Source organism: Thunnus albacares, chromosome 23 (genome assembly GCF_914725855.1).
Source record: "Thunnus albacares chromosome 23, fThuAlb1.1, whole genome shotgun sequence".
Taxonomy (NCBI): domain Eukaryota; kingdom Metazoa; phylum Chordata; class Actinopteri; order Scombriformes; family Scombridae; genus Thunnus; species Thunnus albacares.
In genome coordinates this window covers 1,518,343-1,545,520 of record NC_058128.1, presented here as the reverse complement: position 1 = coordinate 1,545,520, position 27,178 = coordinate 1,518,343, and the positions used below count along the sequence as shown (strand labels likewise).

The following is a 27,178-nucleotide window of genomic DNA, read 5'->3' as shown; positions in this document are numbered from 1 at the left end:
CAAAGAGGTGGTCTGGAATAATATGATTTGGTACAGAGTGTCTTTTTGACTTGTGTTGATTTTGTTTGTTGTTATTGGTTCTATGCAAGTTATCTTTATTCTCTTGTGTTGTTTTGAATGTTTTTGGCTTTGATTTGATTAATAAATTATAAAAAGGGGTAGGACTAGAAAAGTTCCATTGAATGGTTATTATTTGTGTTGCTTACTGAAAGTTTGCTGTTATTTTTATTTCTTTTGTTTTGCTGCCTTTATATTTTATTTTGTTATTTTAACATGTTCAAACTAAAAAATAATCTAATCTAATGAATCAGGACATAGTAATGTTGAACTACACATTTAAAACCTAAACACATCTGATTGGATTATAAATGGATTTTAATCTACATCATTTATTCTTTATTCAGATTGTGGCTCTGCATGTTGTCAGAGACCAGCTGTGCTTCTCTGGTCTCAGCTCTGAAGTCCAACCCCTCCCATCTGAGACATCTGGATGTAAGAGGAAACGACCTGAAAGACTCAGGATTAAAACTACTGTGTGATTTTCTGGAGAGTCCAGACTGTAGACTGGAGACTCTGAGGTCAGTTCACTGACTGTCTGTTACTATTGTTGATCTTAATGTTTAACAACTGAACCTAATTTATGTACATACATAACTTACATCCATGAAGTTCATTTTCTTTTTTCCATATTTTCATTTCTTTACTGTACAAAGTTTAGTCTGTAATCATAAAAGATGACTGATTCTTAAAGAAACTGTAGAAAATGTCCACTGTTAGTTGTTAAAATAAATGAATGCTTATAACTTTTGGTAAAGAGTCACATCTGTATACAGAAGATCCTCTCAACTAATATCTGTTTTGAATTTATTAAGTTTACTTGCTGAAGGAGAAATATTTCTTTTATTAGATTATTTAATGTTTTTTTACACAATAATGTCTGATAATTAATATTGATCCTTCACAATAATCTCTCTCTCTCTCTCTCTCTCTCTCTCTCTCTCTCTCTCTCTCTCTCATGAACGCATGCATTGGGGAAATTATTAACCGACTTAACCAACATGAGAAAGATTAAGTCAGTGAGAGGGTCTTAATGTCGGTCTTGATACATTTTCGGTTAATTGCCCAGCCCTACTTCACTTTAAATTTTGTTCTTTAAATTTAAACCAAAAACCTCAATCAGACAGCAACAAATATAATATCCAGTATTTACTTGTTCCAACACTATTATGAAGCTGTGCAGTGTTTATATTAACAGAAATATTTAAACACAAGATGCTGTGATTTTTTTCATGGCGACATCATTCCATTAAATGTAAATAATGTTGATATGTTGAACATCAATTTCCTCCTATTTTCCCAACATCCATCCTGACATATTTGATATCATTATAAATGTTGGGATCTTGAGTAGAATCTGAAATATTCATGTGGATTTTTAACTTGTGTTTGGCTGCACAACATGAGTTTGTATAGATGGAGTCACTGGTGGAGCTGCAGAGTTTAAGAGGTGAAGTCACTACGTCTTTATTGAAGTAGCAGTATGTTGTCATTAATATTAATGAGAGCTCTTTTTCACTGTTTGTATTTGAAAGTCTTTAACCTGCATCCTGTTGGGTTCAGCTGGTTGGAGTTTCCATTTTCTAAACTTCTACATTCTAAACCTTCTTCAGCTCTGAACAGATTATGAAACTTTGCATGATTTCAAACATGAACTTTGTTTTCTAAAGTAACGTCATTTATTTTTTATTCAGATTGAGTGGCTGCAGTTTGTCAGAGATCAGCTGTGCTTCTCTGGTCTCAGCTCTGAAGTCCAACCCCTCATCCCATCTGAGATATCTTGATCTAAGAGGAAATAACCTGAAGGACTCGGACATGAAACAGCTGTCTGATCTTAAGGAGAGTCCAGACTGTAGACTGGAGACTCTGAGGTCAGTTCACTGACTGTAGAAACTGTAGAAAATGTCCACTGTCAGTTGTTAAAGTAAATGAATGTTCATAATTCTTGGTTAAGAGTCACATCTGTATACAGAAGATCCTCTCAGCTAATATCTGTTTTAAATTGATCAAGTTTACTTGCTGAAGGAGAAATATTTCTTTATTATATTATTTAATGTGTTTAATGAATAATGTCTGATCATTGATATTTATGTTTTAGAACACACACACACACACACACACACACAGGGACACAGAGAGATCAATGCAGGTGTTATTTTTTATAAATCAGTGTTGACATGAATATGTGTCTGAATGTTGTGGTGACATTTGGATGATATCTGTAGAAGGCTGACATCACAGCCAGCAGGACAGGGGGGCACTGGGGGGCACTGTCTGTCCAATTGGGATTTTGTGCCCCACCCAAACTTCAGATTCATGGAAACTTCCTGTCTTACTGTACGTGACTGAAGTTAGGCTACATCGCACACGCACTGTCACAACACAGTTTCATGTAGCTAACAGCTAGATGAAAGTTGGAAACTGTGGCTAAGCAGTTATGTTTGAGCCACTTTTTAACAAAAACTCGTCCAGATGATGAAGCATGTTGGGACCAGGCCGTGCCTTAAAGTGAAGTCACAGCAGGATGGTTGAGACATACGTTGGCTTTAAAGTAGGGCTGCTCGATTATGGCAAATATCATACTCATGATTATTTTGGTCAATATTGAGATCACAAGTATTTAACACAATTGCGTTTTGACTCATGGAACGGAAACGCTTCCATTTTATTAAATGTAGCAGTCGACACTGACTCTGAGTGTCTCACGGAGACCCCATGTTTTTGGGGTTTTTTTCTGTTGCATTCAGTGAAGCGTAATCTGCACAGACAGCTGTTTAAATCACAGAAATATCCGGCTGTATATGTGTTTTAGGCATGCACGATATTGGATTTTTTGCCGATATCCAATATTTTCCATCTCATTTTTGCCGATGCCGATATATGTGCACATATTTTTTCTACCTGGCTGAGGAGACTATTACACCTGCAATCATAGATTGTACTAATGATCAAGAAAGACAATATATGAAGGAAGAACTTATGAAGACTGGAGTTCAGGAGCTCAGCATTAAAACACATGAACCTGCCAAGTGGGTGGAGCAGTAGTTTTCTTTGAGTTTATTAGACAGACAGGAGTAATGTGCAGGATTTAATCTTTGGTCCACAGTCCGAAGCAGAAGTTGGCGGTAATGCACCTCATACGCTGGTTGCCAATAGCTGTTATAAACCAAAAAGAAGAAGAAGAAAAAGAAAACGTTTTTTTCAAACATAGTGGTACATCCTGTCAGCCGAGGTGTTTCCTATCTCTGCAGCCGAACACAGCAGCTCCTCTGCGGACTGTTTCATCCTGACGGTCCCGGTGTTTCCTTCGCAGGCACCACTTCACTCAGCTGCCCGACAGACCCGCTGCTTCTTCCCACTTTAACCTGAATAACAAACCGGGGCTCGGTGCTCCGGTTGGATCCAGACGGAGAGCCGGGGCTAGCTGGGAGGCTAGCGGAGCGTTAGCCGCAGCATGACCGGAGGGAAGCACAGCCAGCTAGCCTCCGCTAGCCTCCCAGCTAACGTTACCTCCGGTTTCACTACAGGCAGATTCACTCGCTACACTGGGCGACGAAATAAAACCAATGAATCAATAAGTACAAACACTGTTGATTTCTTCCCGTGGAGCCGACATGCAAACTATTTAGGTTTAGTAAATCCCAGCTGTCAGTCAGCCTGGTGAAGGCAGGTTAGTCTGTGGACAGAGACGCTCAACGCCTGTCGGAGGCGTTTAAGGAGGAGCGAAAGCGCACCGCTGTAAAGGAAAGAGGTTTGCTGGATTTATAACACAAGACAAAATGAGAGCATCACTGCGAAATGACAATAATAAACAATAATCGTTTTATCTCCATTATCTTGTTTTCATAATCGTTGGAAGCCAAAAAAATAAAATTCGATTAATTGCACATTCCTACACTAAAGGACCCTTCAGTCACCAAATACGGTGTAACAACAGATCCAGATGCGCATCAGATCATCCATGTTGACTGGACACCTGAACAACTTGACGTTTTTGTCTTTTGAAAGAGAACTAACTGACACTTGTGATTACAAAGACATAATCAACCTTTCCAACTCAAAGCCCAGAAGACTCGGCCTTGTGTAGGAATAGTAGCCGCAGGTAAGCCAGTGTTATTTATCCTGGCCCGCCGTGGCATGTTAGGATTGTGGTTTCTGTGAGGAAGTTCTAAACTGTAACATATTCATTGTTCAATTTGTTTCAAGAGTTATGCAGTGTTGGTTTGGTTATTACAGTGGAAACCGCCTGTATTGATCACAGTTACAGTGATCAATCGCTTATATGGATCACAAACCTTGAGACTGAATCATTCTTATACAAATGTTGTTTAAATAGTTTGCTTATACTAATCAAGCACAGTGTTCATTTTGGGTCTTTTCATACATGAATCCATATGGAAAAAATTTAAAACTTCAGTAATTCTATTTTTTTTATTTTACTCCCATGAAACATGTTTGATATGTTCCTGGCGGCTGCGGCACCATTACTGCCTCGTGGTAACCCGTCTGCTTCCAGCTGGTGACCTGAGGCTGCTGCTGCCTGCACATTGAAATCATGACGGGAAAAAGAAAATCATTTTCTCTCAATGAAAAACGTTGTTTCCTCGAAGCTCATGACAAACTGCCAAAAACCAGCCAACGAGATGCAGCAGCGACACAACAACCAGCATTTAAACAGCTGTACTGTATTTTAAAACAGTCAGTACAATTCATTAAATAGCGAAGCTGCTCGTTTCATTTCTTTATATTCATGTAATAAATATACAAATGTCAATTAGATGGTATTCTGTATGAGAAATAAAGAAAAGATGTTTAAAAATCAGTTATAATAATCATCTGTTGATAGTGATCAATTTGATCCAGACAGATGTGATCAATATAAACAGTTTCCACTTTATTGTGTTATTTCTTCTTTTATGTATAGAAAGCCATTCATCTGACTCATTTACGTTAAACTACCAAAAAAAAGAAAGAAATGTCTGATCTATGAGCATGTAAAAAGGAGTGCCCACCCATGACGACCTTGTGTCCCCCTGCTGATAATTGTCAGGCGCCGCTCTGGCTGATATTATGATGATCCACAATAACACAATGACAAAGTTACTCTGCTCATTTTAGTGAAAAGCTGATTGATGAGGACATAGTAATGTTGAACTACACATTTAAAACCTGAACACATCTGATTGGATTATAAATGGATTTTAATCTACATCATTTATTCTTTATTCAGATTGACTGACAGCAGTTTCTCAGAGATCAGTTGTGCTTCTCTGGTCTCAGCTCTGAAGTCCAACCTCTCCCATCTGAGAAAGCTGAATCGGTCTAGAAGAGACTTTCAGGAATCACACGTGAAGCTACTGTGTGATTTTCTGGAGAGTCCAGACTGTAGACTGGAGACTCTGGGGTCAGTTCACTGACTGTCTGTTACTATTGTTGATCTTAATGTTTAACAACTGAACCTAATTTATGTACATACATAACTTACATCCATGAAGTTAATTTTCTTTTTTCCATATTTTCATTTTTTTACTGTACAAAGTTTAGTCTGTAGTTATAAAAGATGACTAATTCTTAAAGAAACTGTAGAAAATGTCCACTGTTGGTTGTTAAAATAAATGAATGTTTATAACTTTTGGTAAAGAGTCACATCTGTATACAGAAGATCCTCTCAACTAATATCTGTTTTGAATTGATCAAGTTTACTTGCTGAAGGAGAAATATTTCTTTATTATATTATTTAATGTTTTTAATGAATAATGTCTGATCATTGATATTGATCCTTCAGAACACACACACTGATCTAAATGCAGGTGTTTAAAGTATTTTTTATGAATCAGTGTTGACATGAATATGTGTCTGAATGTTGTGGTGACATTTGGATGATGTCTGTAGAAGGCTGACATCATGATGATCCACAATAACACAATGACAAAGTTACTCTGCTCAGTTTAGTGAAAAGCTCATTGATGAGGACATAGTAATGTTGAACTACACATTTAAAACCTGAACACATCTGATTGGATTATAAATGGATTTTAATCTACATCATTTATTCTTTATTCAGATTGTGGAGCTGCAGTTTGTCAGAGATCAGTTGTGCTTCTCTGGTCTCAGCTCTGAAGTCCAACCCCTCCCATCTGAGAAAGCTGAATCTGTCTGACAACAACGTGGGTGACGTGAAGCAGCTGTGTGATTTTCTGGAGAGTCCACACTGTAGACTGGAGGTTCTGAGGTCAGACAACATTTTTTACTTCTGTGCTGAGATTAATATGATGTGACAGTTGTGGTGACACTAAACTGCAGACATAAAGCTGATATTATGCTGATCCACACTGAGGATCTATTTTCTTCTTCAGTGGTTTAGTCCATTGACTGTCAGAACAATGTTGAGCTGCACATTTAAAACCTTCATATAACAAGAAAAATCTACACTGGATAATTCACTCTGAACCTCTGAAACTCTGTTTTTATCTTTTCTATTTGACAGTTTTTAACCTGCATCCTGTTGGGTTCAGCTGTTTGGAGTTTCCATCTTCTAAACTTTAGGACAAAAAAATAGATTTTCAGATTAATTGTGATTCTTATTTGAATGATCAATAATTGATTATTGAAATCCAGAGATGGATCTTTGCATTTGTGTCTTTACTCAGTAAACATGTACATGTGCTCTGTGTTGTGTGTGTGCAGTGGTTACTTGTTGTAAATGGTTCAGTTAGAGCAGCATGATGTGTAAAATGTCCACTTTGTTTAAATCCAGTTATTACAACGTGCACCAAAATCTTATTTTAAGTGTAAAAGTAACATAGATGCTAGCTGCTATATTAGCTGCCTTGAGTCACCACAGTCCCGTAAACCGTGACGTGAATAGTTTCAGTCTGTGGACCCGCCGCAGTTTACGGGACTGTGGTGACTCAGGATGGTCAGCTGACTCTGGCTGTCTCGTAGGGGATCTAGAGATCACATCTACAAGAGGAACAGACTGAAAAAAGACTCCACACACTGATCTGAGCTCTGGGTTTGTGTTTGTTAACGAGATATTATCTCTGACTACGAGATGTGAAAGCGCGGAAGTGGACTGAACAGTGTGCAGATTCTACTGTATTCAGTCTGTCTCTACCTGCCGGGGAGCTAACGCCAGCCAGCAGCTGTCTGCAGGTATCAGACTGATGTCAACACAAATACAAACAGTGCAGATGAACTAATGAGCAGACTTTCAGTTTCTGCTGTCTGTGCTCAAAGTGATAAAGTTGAAACAGCAGGTACTGACAGTCCATGTGTTGCATTATGGGATAGCATTTATGTGTTTTAAATGTACATAATGATGAAGCTCTTGCAAGTGATGCAGGTCTTTTATTATTCTTGCTCAACTGTTTTGCACATGTAGGCCTAAAATATATAAATGTGTCGTGTTTTAGTCTTTTGACATTTTTACTTGTGTTTGGCTGAACAACATGAGTTTGTATAGACGGTAGGGCTGCTCGATTATGGCAAAAATCATAATCACGATTATTTAACACAATTACTTTTTGACTCTCATTTTTGCCGATGCCGATATATATGCACATATTTTTTTCCACCTGGCTGAGGAGACTATTACACCTGCAATCATAGATTGTACTAATGATCAAGAAAGACAATATATGAAGGAAGGACTTATGAAGACTGGCGTTCAGGAGCTCAGCATTAAAACACATGAACCTGCCAAGTGGGTGGAGCAGTAGTTTTCTTTGAGTTTATTAGACAGACAGGAGTAATGTGCAGGATTTAATCTTTGGTGCACAGTCCGAAGCAGAAGTTGGCGGTAATGCACCTCATACGCTGGTTGCCAATAGCTGTTATAAACCAAAAAGAAGAAGAAGAAAAAGAAAACGTTTTTTCAAACATAGTGGTACATCCTGTCAGCCGAGGTGTTTCCTATCTCTGCAGCCGAACACAGCAGCTCCTCTGCGGACTGTTTCATCCTGACGGTCCCGGTGTTTCCTCCGCAGGCTCCACTTCACTCAGCTGCCCGACAGACCCGCTGCTTCTTCCCACTTTAACCTGAATAACAAACCGGGGCTCGGTGCTCCGGTTGGATCCAGACGTAGAGCCGGGGCTAGCTGGGAGGCTAACGGAGCGTTAGCCGCAGCATGACCGGAGGGAAGCACAGCCAGCTAGCCTCCGCTAGCCTCCCAGCTAACGTTACCTCCGGTTTCACTACAGGCAGATTCACTCGCTACAGTGGGCGACGAAATAAAACCAATGAATCAATAAGTACAAACACTGTTGATTTCTTCCCGTGGAGCCGACATGCAAACTATTTAGGTTCAGTAAATCCCAGCTGTCAGTCAGCCTGGTGAAGGCAGGTTAGTCTGTGGACAGAGACGCTCAACGCCTGTCGGAGGCGTTTAAGGAGGAGCGAAAGCGCACCGCTGTAAAGGAAAGAGGTTTGCTGGATTTAGAACACAAGACAAAACGAGAGCATCACTGCGAAATGACAATAATAAACAATAATCGTTTTATCTCCATTATCTTGTTTTCATAATCGTTGGAAACCAAAATCGTAATCGAAAGTTAAATTTGATTAATCACACAGCCCTAGATCAAGTTCATATGTTGAAGGAGAAATATTTCTTTATTATATTATTTAATGTGTTTTAATGAATAATGTCTGATCACTGATATTGATCCTTCAGAACACACACATAGATCTAAATGCAGGTGTTTAAAGTATTTTTTATGAATCAGTGTTGACATGAATATGTGTCTGAATGTTGTGGTGACATTTGGATGATGTCTGTAGAAGGCTGACATCATGATGATCCACAATAACACAATGACAAAGTTACTCTGCTCATTTTAGTGAAAAGCTCATTGATGAGGACATAGTAATGTTGAACTACACATTTAAAACTTGAACACATCTGATTGGATTATAAATGGATTTTAATCTACATCATTTATTCTTTATTCAGATTGAGTTACTGCAGTTTGTCAGAGATCAGTTGTGCTTCTCTGGCCTCAGCTCTGAAGTCCAACCCCTCCCATCTGAGACATCTGGAACTGTCTCACAACGACGTGTGTGACGTGAAGCAGCTGTGTGATTTTCTGGAGAGTCCACACTGTAGACTGGAGTTTCTGAAGTAAGACACCATTTTTTACTTCTGTGCTGAGATTAATATGATGTGACAGTTGTGGTGACACTAAACCTCAGACATAAAGCTGATATTATGCTGATCCACACTGAGGATCTATTTTCTTCTTCAGTGGTTTAGTCCATTGACTGTCAGAACAATGTTGAGCTGCACATTTAAAACCTTCATATAACAAGAAAAATCTACACTGGATAATTCACTCTGAACCTCTGAAACTCTGTTTTTATCTTTTCTATTGGACAGTTTTTAACCTGCATCCTGTTGGGTTCAGCTGTTTGGAGTTTCCATCTTCTAAACTTTAGGACAAAAAAATAGATTTTCAGGTTAATTGCGATTCTTATTTGAATGATCAATAATTGATTCTTGAAATCCAGAGATGGATCTTTGCATTTGTGTCTTTACTCAGTAAACATGTACATGTGCTCTGTGTTGTGTGTGTGCAGTGGTTACTTGTTGTAAATGGTTCAGTTAGAGCAGCATGATGTGTAAAATGTCCACTTTGTTTAAATCCAGTTATTACAACGTGCACCAAAATCTTATTTTAAGTGTAAAAGTAACATAGATGCTAGCTGCTATATTAGCTGCCTTGAGTCACCACAGTCCCGTAAACCGTGACGTGAATAGTTTCAGTCTGTGGACCCGCCGCAGTTTACGCGACTGTGGTGACTCAGGATGGTCAGCTGACTCTGGCTGTCTCGTAGGGGATCTAGAGATCACATCTACAAGAGGAACAGACTGAAAAAAGACTCCACACACTGATCTGAGCTCTGGGTTTGTGTTTGTTAACGAGATATTATCTCTGACTACGAGATGTGAAAGCGCAGAAGTGGACTGAACAGTGTGCAGATTCTACTGTATTCAGTCTGTCTCTACCTGCCGGGGAGCTAACGCCAGCCAGCAGCTGTCTGCAGGTATCAGACTGATGTCAACACAAATACAAACAGTGCAGATGAACTAATGAGCAGACTTTCAGTTTCTGCTGTCTGTGCTCAAAGTGATAAAGTTGAAACAGCAGGTACTGACATTCCATGTGTTGCATTATGGGATAGCATTTATGTGTTTTAAATGTACATAATGATGAAGCTCTTGCAAGTGATGCAGGTCTTTTATTATTCTTGCTCAACTGTTTTGCACATGTAGACCTAAAACATATAAATGTGTCGTGTTTTAGTCTTTTGACATTTTTACTTGTGTTTGGCTGAACAACATGAGTTTGTATAGACGGTAGGGCTGCTCGATTATGGCAAAAATCATAATCACGATTATTTAACACAATTACTTTTTGACTCTCATTTTTGCCGATGCCGATATATATGCACATATTTTTTTCCACCTGGCTGAGGAGACTATTACACCTGCAATCATAGATTGTACTAATGATCAAGAAAGACAATATATGAAGGAAGAACTTGTGAAGACTGGAGTTCAGGAGCTCAGCATTAAAACACATGAACCTGCCAAGTGGGTGGAGCAGTAGTTTTCTTTGACTTTATCAGACAGACAGGAGTAATGTGCAGGATTTAATCTTTGGTGCACAGTCCGAAGCAGAAGGTGGCGGTAATGCACCTCATTCGCTGGTTGCCAATAGCTGTTATAAACCAAAAAGAAGAAGAAGAAAAAGAAAACGTTTTTTCCAAACAGAGTGGTACATCCTGTCAGCCGAGGTGTTTCCTATCTCTGCAGCCGAACACAGCAGCTCCTCTGCGGACTGTTTCATCCTGACGGTCCCGGTGTTTCCTCCGCAGGCTCCACTTCACTCAGCTGCCCGACAGACCCGCTGCTTCTTCCCACTTTAACCTGAATAACAAACCGGGTCTCGGTGCTCCGGTTGGATCCAGACGGAGAGCCGGGGCTAGCTGGGAGGCTAGCGGAGCGTTAGCCGCAGCATGACCGGAGGGAAGCACAGCCAGCTAGCCTCCGCTAGCCTCCCAGCTAACGTTACCTCCGGTTTCACTACAGGCAGATTCACTCGCTACAGTGGGCGACGAAATAAAACCAATGAATCAATAAGTTCAAACACTGTTGATTTCTTCCCGTGGAGCCGACATGCAAACTATTTAGGTTTAGTAAATCCCAGCTGTCAGTCAGCCTGGTGAAGGCAGGTTAGTCTGTGGACAGAGACGCTCGACGCCTGTCGGAGGCGTTTAAGGAGGAGCGAAAGCGCACCGCTGTAAAGGAAAGAGGTTTGCTGGATTTAGAACACAAGACAAAACGAGAGCATCACTGCGAAATGACAATAATAAACAATAATCGTTTTATCTCCATTATCTTGTTTTCATAATCGTTGGAAACCAAAATCGTAATCGAAAGTTAAATTTGATTAACCACACAGCCCTAGATCAAGTTCATATGTTGAAGGAGAAATATTTCTTTATTATATTATTTAATGTGTTTAAATGAATGATGTCTGATCATTGATATCGATCCTTCAGAACACACACACTGATCTAAATGCAGGTGTTTAAAGTATTTTTTATGAATCAGTGTTGACATGAATATGTGTCTGAATGTTGTGGTGACATTTGGATGATGTCTGTAGAAGGCTGACATCATGATGATCCACAATAACACAATGACAAAGTTACTCTGCTCAGTTTAGTGAAAAGCTCATTGATGAGGACATAGTAATGTTGAACTACACATTTAAAACCTGAACACATCTGATTGGATTATAAATGGATTTTAATCTACATCATTTATTCTTTATTCAGATTGAGTTACTGCTGGTTGTCAGAGATCAGCTGTGCTTCTCTGGCCTCAGCTCTGAAGTCCAACCCCTCCCATCTGAGATATCTGAATCTGTCTCACAACTACATGTGTGACGTGAAGCAGCTGTGTGATTTTCTGGAGAGTCCACACTGTAGACTGGAGTTTCTGAAGTAAGACACCATTTTTTACTTCTGTGCTGAGATTAATATGATGTGACAGTTGTGGTGACACTAAACTGCAGACATAAAACTGATATTATGCTGATTCACACTGAGGATCTATTTTCTTCTTCAGTGGTTTAGACCATTGACTGTCAGAACAATGTTGAGCTGCACATTTAAAACCTTCATATAAAAAGAAAAATCTACACTGGATAATTCACTCTGAACCTCTGAAACTCTGTTTTTATCTTTTCTATTTGACAGTTTTTAACCTGCATCCTGTTGGGTTCAGCTGTTTGGAGTTTCCATCTTCTAAACTTTAGGACAAAAAAATAGATTTTCAGATTAATTGCGATTCTTATTTGAATGATCAATAATTGATTATTGAAATCCAGAGATGGATCTTTGCATTTGTGCCTTTACTCAGTAAACATGTACATGTGCTCTGTGTTGTGTGTGTGCAGTGGTTACTTGTTGTAAATGGTTCAGTTAGAGCAGCATGATGTGTAAAATGTCCACTTTGTTTAAATCCAGTTATTACAACGTGCACAAAAATCTTATTTTAAGTGTAAAAGTAACATAGATGCTAGCTGCTATATTAGCTGCCTTGAGTCACCACAGTCCCGTAAACCGTGACGTGAATAGTTTCAGTCTGTGGACCCGCCGCAGTTTACGGGACTGTGGTGACTCAGGATGGTCAGCTGACTCTGGCTGTCTCGTAGGGGATCTAGAGATCACATCTACAAGAGGAACAGACTGAAAAAAGACTCCACACACTGATCTGAGCTCTGGGTTTGTGTTTGTTAACGAGATATTATCTCTGACTACGAGATGTGAAAGCGCAGAAGTGGACTGAACAGTGTGCAGATTCTACTGTATTCAGTCTGTCTCTACCTGCCGGGGAGCTAACGCCAGCCAGCAGCTGTCTGCAGGTATCAGACTGATGTCAACACAAATACAAACAGTGCAGATGAACTAATGAGCAGACTTTCAGTTTCTGCTGTCTGTGCTCAAAGTGATAAAGTTGAAACAGCAGGTACTGACATTCCATGTGTTGCATTATGGGATAGCATTTATGTGTTTTAAATGTACATAATGATGAAGCTCTTGCAAGTGATGCAGGTCTTTTATTATTCTTGCTCAACTGTTTTGCACATGTAGACCTAAAACATATAAATGTGTCGTGTTTTAGTCTTTTGACATTTTTACTTGTGTTTGGCTGAACAACATGAGTTTGTATAGACGGTAGGGCTGCTCGATTATGGCAAAAATCATAATCACGATTATTTAACACAATTACTTTTTGACTCTCATTTTTGCCGATGCCGATATATATGCACATATTTTTTTCCACCTGGCTGAGGAGACTATTACACCTGCAATCATAGATTGTACTAATGATCAAGAAAGACAATATATGAAGGAAGAACTTATGAAGACTGGAGTTCAGGAGCTCAGCATTAAAACACATGAACCTGCCAAGTGGGTGGAGCAGTAGTTTTCTTTGACTTTATCAGACAGACAGGAGTAATGTGCAGGATTTAATCTTTGGTGCACAGTCCGAAGCAGAAGGTGGCGGTAATGCACCTCATTCGCTGGTTGCCAATAGCTGTTATAAACCAAAAAGAAGAAGAAGAAAAAGAAAACGTTTTTTCCAAACAGAGTGGTACATCCTGTCAGCCGAGGTGTTTCCTATCTCTGCAGCCGAACACAGCAGCTCCTCTGCGGACTGTTTCATCCTGACGGTCCCGGTGTTTCCTCCGCAGGCTCCACTTCACTCAGCTGCCCGACAGACCCGCTGCTTCTTCCCACTTTAACCTGAATAACAAACCGGGTCTCGGTGCTCCGGTTGGATCCAGACGGAGAGCCGGGGCTAGCTGGGAGGCTAGCGGAGCGTTAGCCGCAGCATGACCGGAGGGAAGCACAGCCAGCTAGCCTCCGCTAGCCTCCCAGCTAACGTTACCTCCGGTTTCACTACAGGCAGATTCACTCGCTACAGTGGGCGACGAAATAAAACCAATGAATCAATAAGTTCAAACACTGTTGATTTCTTCCCGTGGAGCCGACATGCAAACTATTTAGGTTTAGTAAATCCCAGCTGTCAGTCAGCCTGGTGAAGGCAGGTTAGTCTGTGGACAGAGACGCTCGACGCCTGTCGGAGGCGTTTAAGGAGGAGCGAAAGCGCACCGCTGTAAAGGAAAGAGGTTTGCTGGATTTAGAACACAAGACAAAACGAGAGCATCACTGCGAAATGACAATAATAAACAATAATCGTTTTATCTCCATTATCTTGTTTTTATAATCGTTGGAAACCAAAATCGTAATCAGAAGTTAAATTTGATTAACCACACAGCCCTAGATCAAGTTCATATGTTGAAGGAGAAATATTTCTTTATTATATTATTTAATGTGTTTTAATGAATAATGTCTGATCATTGATATTGATCCTTCAGAACACACACACTGATCTAAATGCAGGTGTTTAAAGTATTTTTTATGAATCAGTGTTGACATGAATATGTGTCTGAATGTTGTGGTGACATTTGGATGATGTCTGTAGAAGGCTGACATCATGATGATCCACAATAACACAATGACAAAGTTACTCTGCTCATTTTAGTGAAAAGCTCATTGATGAGGACATAGTAATGTTGAACTACACATTTAAAACCTGAACACATCTGATTGGATTATAAATGGATTTTAATCTACATCATTTATTCTTTATTCAGATTGAGGCGCTGCAGTTTGTCAGAGATCAGTTGTGCTTCTCTGGCCTCAGCTCTGAAGTCCAACCCCTCCCATCTGAGTTATCTGAATCTGTCTGACAACGACATGTGTGACGTGAAGCAGCTGTGTGATTTTCTGGAGAGTCCACACTGTAGACTGGAGGTTCTGGAGTAAGACACCATTTTTTACTTCTGTGCTGAGATTAATATGATGTGACAGTTGTGGTGACACTAAACTGCAGACATAAAGCTGATATTATGCTGATCCACACTGAGGATCTATTTTCTTCCTCAGTGGTTTAGTCCATTGACTGTCAGAACAATGCTGAGCTGCACATTTAAAACCTTCATATGACAAGAAAAATCTACACTGGATAATTCACTCTGAACCTCTGAAACTCTGTTTTTATCTTTTCTATTTGACAGTTTTGAACCTGCATCCTGTTGGGTTCAGCTGTTTGGAGTTTCCATCTTCTAAACTTTAGGACAAAAAAATAGATTTTCAGATTAATTGCGATTCTTATTTGAATGATCAATAATTGATTATTGAAATCCAGAGATGGATCTTTGCATTTGTGTCTTTACTCAGTAAACATGTACATGTGCTCTGTGTTGTGTGTGTGCAGTGGTTACTTGTTGTAAATGGTTCAGTTAGAGCAGCATGATGTGTAAAATGTCCACTTTGTTTAAATCCAGTTATTACAACGTGCACAAAAATCTTATTTTAAGTGTAAAAGTAACATAGATGCTAGCTGCTATATTAGCTGCCTTGAGTCACCACAGTCCCGTAAACCGTGACGTGAATAGTTTCAGTCTGTGGACCCGCCGCAGTTTACGGGACTGTGGTGACTCAGGATGGTCAGCTGACTCTGGCTGTCTCGTAGGGGATCTAGAGATCACATCTACAACTTTCTAAACTTCTACATTCTAAATCTTCTTCAGCTCTGAACAGATTATGAAACATTGAATGATTTCAAGCATGAACTTTGTTTTCTAAAGTGACGTCATTTATTCTTTATTCAGATTGGAACGCTGCAGGTTGTCAAAGATCAGCTGTGCTTCTCTGGCCTCAGCTCTGAAGTCCAACCCCTCATCCCATCTGCGATCTCTGGATCTAGAAGGAAATAACCTGAAGGACTCGGACGTGAAGCAGCTGTCTGATCTTCAGGAGAGTCCAGAATGTAGACTGGAGTATCTGAGGTCAGTAGAGAGTTGGATTCAGTCTGTGCTGGTTTCTGCAGTATTGTATTAAACACAGTTAGTATCAAAGCAAAGATCCAGTATTTCCTGGTGAACCTCCAACCTTCTCAGTGGCTGCTTTCCTCAGTGAAGCTGTGAGAGGAGAATGGTGACAGGCTTCAGGATTGGACAGAAAGAGAGAGAGAGAACAGTCAGCCAATCAGATCAGCCAGAAGCTTGTTGTGATCATGTGTTTGAGTTGATGTGAAGACGACTGTTGTTGTTGTGTTCATGTCTGCAGGAAATAAAGCTGGATTACAGCTGACAGCCTTACAAGATGTATAGAGACAGTGGTCCTCATCATCAAACTGTCCTACCATCAAATCTGATCTGAAAGTGTTTGTTCTCTCATTTCAACACTAAAGAATTGATCAGTTCATCTTTGTCAGAGCTCTAAGATCAGTCTGACTGCAGCCTGCAAATCACTGGCTCTGATTTCACACAAGCATCATTACGTTTAGTAACCATGTGGTCTTTATACAGACCAGAACCTCTGCTGAAGTCCAGGAATCACAGCAGCTGTTTAGCTGAGAGCTCTGACTGATTGTCATGTGATGATTTAACAGCAGGAAAGATCTTCAATCCCACAGAGACTCTGTAGCTTTCAACTTTTCTAACAGTTGACATGAATCAACAGTAAATCCATCAGTAAACTGATGAGTGAATGTCTCTGTTTCTGCAGTAATGATGTGTTCATGACTCTCAGCACTTTATTTCCTCTGTGTACTTGAGTGAAATCTGCAGAGTAAACAGACTTGATAGCAAAAGTCTGTGCAGGTGTGTGAGCTTGGAGCTCAGTGTGTTCACTCCAACACGTTAACATGAGAGCTGAAAGGAAGCAGGCTACGCTGCACAGCTGTTCCACTTCTGGTCTGAACAGGACTGAAGTCCCTGCTGCTCTTTATACTGGATGTGCTGCATCACTGACTGACAGCTGATGAAGTGAGTCTCACTAAACACTGATTTATGACCTCTGTTGTTTCTTCTTCTCTCATCAGATGGAAGTGGCGATCTCTGTCAGAGTGTGAGTGAACATCCAGGAGTGTGTGTTGAGAGAGGATCAGCTGGATCCTGATGATCCATCTGGACTGGAGTCTGGATCTGGATTTTGTCATCTTCACTTAAGTCTCTTAACTGACTACAAACTGAACAGTTATCTCTGGATTCTGTTGAATCAGCACTTTACAGATGTGTTATACATGAGCTGTTTGATGCAGAAAAGATTAAAAACAGGTGTTATAAGTCAGACTCTGACCCTGGGCCCATATTTATCAAGCGTCTCAGAATCACACTGAGAGTTAACGAGGACTAAAACTAATTAATGAAGCAGAAGAGAATTTACTGTGACTGTCAGCAGGAGAAGGATTACTCCTGGGAGAGAGTGAGACGTCGCTGTTTTACCACAGTCAGAGCAGCAAAGTAGAAATAATGATGAAGTGTTGTAGTTTTCTCACAGTCTCAGCTGGAAATATGAAACAGTGGTAACTTGGTATATTATGTGTATAAGCAGGTAACCAGGCAGGTAACTTACCAAGGTTATGGAACAAAACTATGATGCCAAAATTCATTATAAGATGATATTTACAAAGTGTAAAGAAAGCCTGAGAGATAAATGTAGCCTATATGTTAATGAAGATAACAGGTAATTAGAGTCAGCTGTGTAAAATGATCTTGGTTCAGCCACATGGTTTCACAGCCTGTAATAGTGCTGCATCTTGCACATATTGCACAGACACATGTTGCAAACCCACTCCATGAAGAACATCTTCTCTTCCACTGTCCAATTCCTCTTTCAACTACACCCCAAGTTAACTTGTGTTCTCTACATGAAGGTAAATACAGCGTAACAATAGAAACATATATTGTTCAGGTGCATCCTCCTCTCTCAAATATCAGGCTGTAGCTCTGCTGTTATTTGAAGGAGCCTCAATAAAAAATAAGCCTATAAAATATTTGAGCTGTTGTAATGAAGTTGAGATATCCTTCATTCTGCAGCTGACATGATTGTGTGTAAATCAAAGTTTTAGTGGGCTGTAACTGAGGACCCTCGTCATGCTCATTATCTTTACGACGTGCATTAAGCCAGATCAAAGTTTGATTCATGACTTCCATCATTGTTGCTTCTGACAGAATCGTCACTGTTGCACAGCTGCATTTTCTCCGTTACCATAAAGTGTAACATTGTGAGGACGTTCTGTATTTATTTAAATGATGTTGTGTAGAAACATCATGTGTTCTCCTCTGCATCACACACAAAGTCAATCTCACTAATGATTCTGTTTTAGTCCAAACAATCTTTTAATAAGCTCAGTGTCATCAAGCGTTCCCAAAACATCTCTCCTCTCAGGGAATATCTCTGCCTGAACTCCATCTCCTGCAGCTCCGAAATATTGGCAGAGATACGAATCATTTACCAAGTTTGGAAAGTTGATAAAAGGCTTTTTCTCCTAAAAGTAGAAGCAGAGATGCGTCACTCTGATCATTTTTGGCCAGTTAGGAGTGATTTCCTGCTCTGAGACACTTGATAAATACGGGCCCAGATGTGACAGATGTGACAGATTGGATGTCCACAAATTTCATTCAGTTCAATTCAGAAAGAATTTATCATTGGTCCAGAAAACCTGCATGCAGGTCAAATCATATCTTGGTTCTGTGGTGAAAAACTTTGTATTTTTTGATTCCAGTCTAAGTTTTGATGATCATATCAGCAGCTGGTCCAGTCCTGTTTTCACCATTAAAACATATTCAAATAATATGTATAAAACCAGCACAGAACACTGCTGCTGTCAGACTTTGAACTAAAAGCAGGAAAAGAGATCATATTACTCCATTTCTATCATCACTTCACTGGTTACCTGTTTGTTTTAGGATTGATTGTAAAGATTTGATTGATTACTTTTAAAGACTCTTCATGGCTCCAGATGACATTTCAGAGTTGCTCTGTGTGTAAATATTAAAGGTATCCAGCTTTTATATGCTTTTATGTCTTTATATGTTTTTTTAACTATCATGTTAGTACTGATATTGTGAAACTGGCTTTTAAGTACGAAGTGAAACAATCTGCAGAAGCTTGTAAAATGAGACAAAATAATCCCTTTTAATCAATTTAAATCTCTTCTGACTGACATAGAGCAGTGTGAATGCAGGTGTGTTTGAATTGATGTTGTCCCTTATGTTGATGTCTTTGGCCTGTTTGTTGTATAATCTGTTGATACTTTCATTTTTAAGAGCTTTTATTGTTTTTATATGTACTGTTATTGTTTCTATTGTTCTTATATATGATTTGTTGCTGATGTTTAATGTAACTTTCATGTTCTTTTATATGTACTGGACTCAGGGCGTCCTTGTCAAAGAGAGTTTGCTCTCAATGGCCCTCCCTGTTTAAATAAAGGTTGATGATGATGATGATGATGATGCAAAAATATGTCAAAATGAATAGTTTATATCTCATAACAATATTTAACAAGTCATTTGCATCAGGCTGTAAGTAAACACTGGTCAGCCAATCAGGAGGCTTTAACAATAACTATATAATTTAAACTTGTAGGTGAGATCATGTGATCCAGCTCTATCCAATCACATCCTTTACATCTTGTTTTCTGCATTAGTGCAGCATCTTGCATGTATTGTACAACACTGCACACAGTGATAATGATGCAAACAGACTTTGGGCACAACTTCATTAAAACATGAAATGTATCTTCTCCACTGTCCAACTCATCTCCAGCTAAACCTGCTGTTGACTTATGTGTCCTTACAGCTCTTTGAAATATATCTCTGCCATCAGCAGTTTAAAACTAATGAATCATGAAATAAATAAAGCCACCATTTGCATGAATGCAGCTTGTTTTTCTATAACTTGACACTGAGTGATAGGAAATGAATTAGTGCTGATTATCAGCACAGATAAATTTGGGTCCTGGTCTTTGCTGTCAGGGCTCTGGATCAACCTGTTTGAGGAGTTCAGTCTGATAAGTCATTATCTTCCTTTAAATCACTTCTTCAAACTCATTTTATCCACTGATCTACTGATTATTGTTGTTTTATATGCTGTACATCAAAAATGTGAATCTAATGTGTGTTTTACTGGTTTATTTTCTTCCTGTATGTTTGTTAGTTTTGTGCAAAACATTGTGTAACGTTGGTTTTGAGAAGTTTTATAGACTTGTGAAGGGAGGGTGGTGGGATGATGATGGTGGGAAACAAAGACCAAATTCTAATAAACATCAGTGGAAATAAATGAACTTGCAGTGTTTTTATTCTGTGTCAAGCTTCAGCTTCATGTATAACATCTATTTTTATTGTAGTTATTGTTTCTGTCTTTGTGTAGAAATGAAGCATATTTGATTGAATCTGTGTTCTTTGTTTTGTTTCTGTGGATCTGTTAGATGTTTTTGTTGAACCACTGGACCACCAGGACGCCATCTGAGTTTATGGTTACACTTTATTTTAAAGCTTCATTATTCTTATAATTTCTTATTAATTTCTTCAAAGTTTCCAGGGAATAAATTTCTGTGTAATTTGGTCTATTTATAGATTTCCATTTCCACCTGAGTTCATATTTATTCATCAGTCATTTATTATTGGAAACTTTATTCTCATATATGTTGAATTGTATGTTTTTCTGTAGATGAAACATGTTTGCATGTTTGTCTGACCTGCTGTGAACTGACCAAAAGACTTTAGCTTATGCTAGCTTAGCAACTGGAATTCAATCATTGGAAGTGAACCAACTGAACACTGTCTTTATTTGACCTATAAATTACTGCTTAAGTACTTGGCTCTTCCCAGGAAATTTACTAACTTTAGATTGTCTGTGTTTTCTTTATTCTTTAACTTTATTGCTGAAATCAAGTGAAATATACAAACAAGGAAACAGCGCCACCAAGTGATGATACAAGAAAACAGCAACCCATACAGACTGAACACAAACAACAAGGAGAAATAAATATATGAAAAAAGACATTTTAAAATATGTGGGGAGAGGAGAGTAAATCTAGTTAGAGATGTCTCTATTCATCATTTTGTCTATCAAATGTCAAAAAAAAAGAGACGAATTAAGATTAAGAAGGAAATTGGTTTGCAGTGTTTGTCCAAAACTTAACAAACACAATAAAAGAAACACACACACTAAGAAGAAAAAAGCAATCCAAGACATAGTCCACACATGGCGCACATCCTTCATAAAACACACTAAACTACTACACAGCAGCGTCCAGCAGTGCTCCTGGAGTACAAAGATTCAATGTGAGAGAAGACACAATGCAGCCCAGAAATATACACAATACCATACTTTCCACTGTGCAGCACTGACTACAGTACTGCTGTGAGTACCAGGAGTTTTTATGTGCTGCTGTGTGTTATAGAGAGCGATGGCTGATGGGATAAAGGAATTCCTCGCTCTGTTACTGTTGCAGCTGGAGGCCTGAAGACGTGGGCCTGATGGGAGGAGCTGAAGCTCACTGAACAGGGTGTTGTGGGTGAAGCAGCAGGTTTTCAGTCTTTGACAGGTTCCGGGTTTGGTAGATGTCCTTCTGTGCAGCATCAGCATTACCATGGCAACAGAGGATGCAGAATGTCATAATACTCTGAATAAAACACATATAAAAAGATCTCAACATAAAACAGTCCGAATCAAAGAAGCCGTTTTTGTCTTTTCTTCAAAATAAAGTCAGTGTGATAGTTTGACTTCAGTTTGTTATCAGTGTAGATCTCGAGGTGTTTGTTCTCCTCCACTGCCTCAATCAGCTGAACGCTTAACAATGTTGGTTTTGCTGCTGAGCAATTTTTTCTAAAATCAAATGATCCTCTCATTTTCCCAAAGCCTGAGTTGACGTCTTCAAATTTCTTCATTTGTCCGACCAACAGTCCAAAACCCAAAGTTAACAAGTTTACTATCATAGAAGTAAAAATAACTTGTCAAAATATTCACATTTGACAAACTAGAACCAGTTTTGGTGTTTTTTTCAAAAAAATGATCAGAATAGTTCCCCATTCTGTTTGATTAATTTACTAATCGTAGCAGCTCTAAAGGGATGTTTTCTTTCTTTTAGTAAATTTACATTTGTGAAGGTAAAATGTTGCAATGATAAAACTTAAATTCATAATAAAATAAGAGTCATTGTCTTAATCATGTAAATAGAAACTCAAAATAATATCTTAGAAGAAAAGGGGAAAGTTTTGAACTATGAAGGTCTTCATGTCTTTCCAGAGTTTATGGGTGAATCTGCAGCTCCACAATAAGAGAGAAACAGTTTCAGGTTGTAATTCACAGAAAGAAAACATCACATCAGTATCGTTTTTAACTTCTGAAGGAAAAATGTTACAGGATAAAACTCATGAATCAACTTTTAAAAATGTATTTGACCTCATCAGATATGAAAAAGCTTTGCTGTGGAGTCCAAACTTTTCTCCAGTTTCTATCTTTCACATAATAATTCCAGTATGATATTGTACAGGGAACAGCAACAATGTTGTTCTGAAACAAAGCTCTTATGTTGTCGTTATTTCTGCTGGAACCAGAAAAACAACATCTGGTGGAATCCATGCAACCAAGAATTGAGGTTGTTTTGGGAGCAAAGGGAGGCCCTGCCCAGTATTAGTGTGCTGTTCCTAATAAAGTGCTCAGTGAGTGTATATTCCTTCATTCACAGTTATTCAGGAAGTACTTATTAATAATTCATCAATTATCAGGATTTGTCATTTGCTTTTTCTTTGGTAACTTATTGTAAAATGTTAAAAACACAACCGTTAGCAGCTCTACCCTGGATAATATTTCATGTGTTAGTGAATGAAATATTGATTGTGGTTGTAATGTATTCTTGTGGACAGTAGCAGGTAGTTTGTTGGTTTGGACAGCAGGTGGTGCTGCTGCATCAACAACGAGCTGACACTCAAACATACAACAGTGTGTTTTTGTCTCACAGGGAGACAAGCTGGGTTCAAACCTGTGACATGGACACAACTCCAATAAATCTACATAAATATCAGCTGTGAAACAGGAAGCTTTGACATTTTATGAACCTCTTCTAATCCACTTTCCACCTTATATTTCCCCTTCAGTAGCTTTAAGGTTGTAAAACTGCTGCAGCAGCTGGATTAGAATCAGTGTTGAAGTAAAACATCAAACCATCATCTTTGTTTTCTTTATTTCCACTGGTCCATTTACTCAAGTACTGTACTTTACTACAATCATCAGGTACTTGTACTTTACCTGAGTACACACATTTTAATAATACTTTATACTTTTTACTGCACTACATTTATTTCACTTATTTTTACTTTTCAGATTTAGATTTTACAAATGCAGGACTTGAACTTGTAACAGAGTATTTTTTCACTGTAGTATTGATACTTTTGAGTAATTGATCTGAATACTTCCTCCACCTCTGTTTATTTCACAGAAGAAGCTCCTCGTTAGAGTCCAGCTTTAAGATTTGATCAGTTCTGACTCTGATTCTTGTCTTATTATTCCAGTCAGAAAATAAAGCAAAATAAAATGTATTTTCAGCAGATTCAAGCTGCCATAATAAGTCATTAATGATAAATGATGATGAATGAATGAAATAGTTTCAGTTTAGTTTTTATTCTTATTACTTGGTCACAAACTGTGGCTGGTTTTTCAACATTCATTCAGTCTCAGCAGCTGCTGACTCAGTTTTTACTGCCACAGCATCTCTGACCTCATGTTCTCACATTAAAATGATCCCAATCAGGTTTACAGATTGTAATTTGGGGAAAAAGAGAGCAGTGGTATTGATCGGTACTCAGTATCAGCAGATACTCTGAGTACTGAGAGTCAGTATCAGGAGAGAAAAAGTGAGATTTGTGCGTCTCTAAAGAAAACCAAGAAAACATCTCAGTTCTGTCATTTGGAAAATGAATCAGACTTGGATTTGAATAAAATGGTGGATGTTTTTCTTCAGAGGAAGGTGAGAACAAATCATCTGGTTTAAGGTCAGACAGCTCAGTCTGTGTTCACTTTAATATTTAGTTGTACCAGTGTGTCTCTGTGATCAATGCTGATCAATAAATATCAGGTTGTCCTGTGTAATGTTAATAATGAATATCAGTGAGGTGTTTTTGATACTTGGAGCAGTTCTGCTTTCACATGTAAAATGCAGCGTTAGATTTCACTCTCTGATCAGCGTCACTGTTCATGTTGTTGAGTCTAACTGATAAATGTTAGTCAGTCCTGCTCTGACACATACAGCACAGATACTTATGGCTGGGACTTTGTCTATGTACAGTGCAGCTAAATAACAGCTGGCAGGTGTGTTTTTCTTTGTAAAGCAGGAATTTGATGAAGCTGCAGGTGTTTCTGATCTGTGCTTGTTGTGTTTTTAATACAGTGTGTTTCTTTGCTTCATGCTGTCAACAGTTAACCTGTTAAGCAACATTTCAGCCTCGGTGGCTTGATTCATCTCTCTGGAGTCTTCTGAATCACATCAAAGCTACAGTCAACTGAAAAGGTATTTGGTGTAAAATAATGTGTTGATGTGTGATAAAGGTTTGAGAGTCTCCAGTCTCTCTCCTCCTCCTGCTCTCCTGTACAGCTCAGGTGGATCATTACAACATTCTGCAGCAAAGAGACACAACCGCTGTCCAAGCTGCTGATCCTGGAACAGTCAGGGATCATCAAGCTGTCTGATGTTACTCTGTCGTCCACAAGCTAACAGTTAGCATTCCCTCTGCTGACAAATAACAGCATGCAATCTTCAAGACTGACAGATTTGTTGTTGCTCAAGGTTATCTGAAGGTTATCTCAAGGTTACTAACTGCTGATGTGAAGAGAGGAATCGCTGCAGGACGTCTGATTAGTCACTGTTTCTTAGTTTTAGCGGTTAAGTGACAAACTTGGTCATTTCCACTTGAACTTGAACCTTCATTGTTGCCTCATTTAAAGGTGTATGAGGATAGGAGGGTGTGTGCTTCTGAAACACATATAAAAGGAATATATAGCGAGTGAAACAACTGCAAATAATAATACTCTTATGCACGTTATTGAGGAAATAATCACTAATTTAACTTATCAGCCAAAGTGATGAAAAATAACGAGTAGCAAAGAGTAGTTCAACCACCATCAATCAAATCATATAATAATGTAAATTATCTTTCATTACTACTATGTACAACATAAAGAAAAGTTGAGATGTATAATAACTATTAGATCTAACCATAGATTTTACAAGAATATGGTATTTAACTTTACTAATAAAGATAACATGCACACCGAGCCTTAACTGGTAACACCTGCATGTCATACAGCTCCTGCCTCACCATTCACCACACATCATTATAGTTTAGTGCAATCATGGCAATTAACAACAAATCACTTCCAATAACTTCACTATATACATAACTTCCACATCTGTAACTAACAATAACACTGTGATTTAAAGGCCATTAAAAGCTTACAGCATCTGCTTTTAACCTAAATTGGTCATTAACAACTTCTCTCTCTCAAACTCAATAAACAGAAAGAACAGAAAGATGATTGATCACCTACTTTTGTTGTATAAAATGAGACAACTTAAGTCCCAAAGCAAAGAGGTGATCAATAACTGTCAACTTGTGATGAATAAGTTTCCAGGTAAGAGATTAAGACATGACAGAAGAGCAGCATAACTAACAAAACAGGAAGTGGAGTAAGAAAACGTTTTACCGTTTAAATATCAAATAATCTAATCATATAAATGCACACCTCGCTTTTCAGTCTGGAGTGAAATTAAAAGGCGATTGATGACAATATTGATCTGATGGGTTGTAAAGTTAGAACACTCATTGTAGTCATGTGAGTGTTTATTTTAGATTGACTGTTACAAGTTGATGTTTAATTCAGTCACAGTGATTATTGTTCAGGATCTTATGAACTATTTGTGCTTTTCATGTCTGTGCTTCTGTTCTTCATGTTTCTATTAGTGTCTAAATTTATATTAACATTAATATTTCCCAATTTATTGCTTTATATGTCTTGTATGATGTGTTTCTGTGTCGCATATTTTAAATAGTAGCTGACAATGTAGTATGATGTGCTGCATGCTATTTTTTTAACTAACATTAATATGTTTATTAATATGCATTTTCATTGTTAAATCAACCAATAAAGTTATCAAGTGAATTCAATAATAATTTTATACAACAAATAAATGGAGACTAAGTGACTGTGAGTTTAATTTAAGCCTCAACAGACTGAAATATTTTTATATTATAAGAAGCAATTGTTCCCTTTCATGTTTCATTTCCAATGTTTAAATATTATTTAATACACAGTTCAGATTATACAATAAAATAATAATAATACAATACAAACTGAAGTCTTTGGTGACTGAGCCTGCAGTCACAGCAGGCCACATCCACAACTGACCTGTTTGCACACAAAATAATGTGAAGACATCAGGTTTAAAGTATTTTGATGATGAGGTCATACAGGTCATATCAGGCTGAAGTCCAGGCAGCAGCTTCTGTCAGCTAGAAAATACTTCTGGAAAATGACACTTTGATATGTGAGAGAGAAAATAACGTGATAACATATTTTTTGGGGCACAATGTGACGCTGTTTCCACTAGTGTTTACTGCTCAGACTCTATAGACGACTGTCTCAAGATGCAGAATCGGCCTCCTTTACTCTTTCATATTTCCACTGTGGGTTGTTTGGACATATTGTCCATGTATGTTAAAATGAATTGTATATTGATCATTTACACAATGTAGATACATATGTAACAGTATATACAGTCAATACTTTAAAGATGATCAAAATATGAAAGTGATGTGATGGATATAATAAAATAAAAGTCCAGGTGAGCACTCTGTTAAAATCATAATTATATAAATATATATTATCTTTATGACCGTTATTAAACCATGTCCTCTTCTAAACATACAAACCACTTTATTCTTACAATATGTGACAGAACTTCTTCCTTAAGTGTGATGTCTGGTTCAGATGAAATAGGACAGTATGTTAACGACTTCACATGGATGCACTGAAACCCCATTAAGCCACTTATTTATATTTTAAGCATTATTCCGTTATTTCTGTGCAGTTGCTTTATTTTGTTATCTTGTTGATAAAATCACTAAAGTGCCAGTGGAGTGAAATTGCTTCAGATATATGATATACGAAGAACAAACATACAGACAGACA

General features: G+C 38.3%; 1 protein-coding gene across 22 annotated transcripts in view; it reads left to right on the top strand.

Moving 5' to 3' along the window:
• Positions 1-27,178, top strand: part of LOC122974964 (NACHT, LRR and PYD domains-containing protein 14-like) — a 113,071-nt gene that overhangs the window by 10,081 nt on the left and 75,812 nt on the right. For 7 of the 22 annotated variants that reach the window (XM_044343085.1, XM_044343075.1, XM_044343086.1 and 4 more), the window contains exons 5-12: positions 405-578; positions 1,752-1,928; positions 5,288-5,461; positions 6,122-6,289; positions 9,012-9,179; positions 11,903-12,070; positions 14,794-14,961; positions 15,814-15,990. In XM_044343085.1, the coding sequence (XP_044199020.1) occupies positions 405-578; positions 1,752-1,928; positions 5,288-5,461; positions 6,122-6,289; positions 9,012-9,179; positions 11,903-12,070; positions 14,794-14,961; positions 15,814-15,990 (1,374 nt within the window). Of the gene's footprint in view, positions 1-404; positions 579-1,751; positions 1,929-5,287; positions 5,462-6,121; positions 6,290-9,011; positions 9,180-9,892; positions 10,365-11,902; positions 12,071-12,325; positions 12,354-12,783; positions 13,256-14,793; positions 14,962-15,813; positions 15,991-17,027; positions 19,868-27,178 lie in introns of those variants that run through there. The other 15 variants (XM_044343084.1, XR_006400513.1, XM_044343081.1 and 12 more) reach the window with 15 other exon arrangements.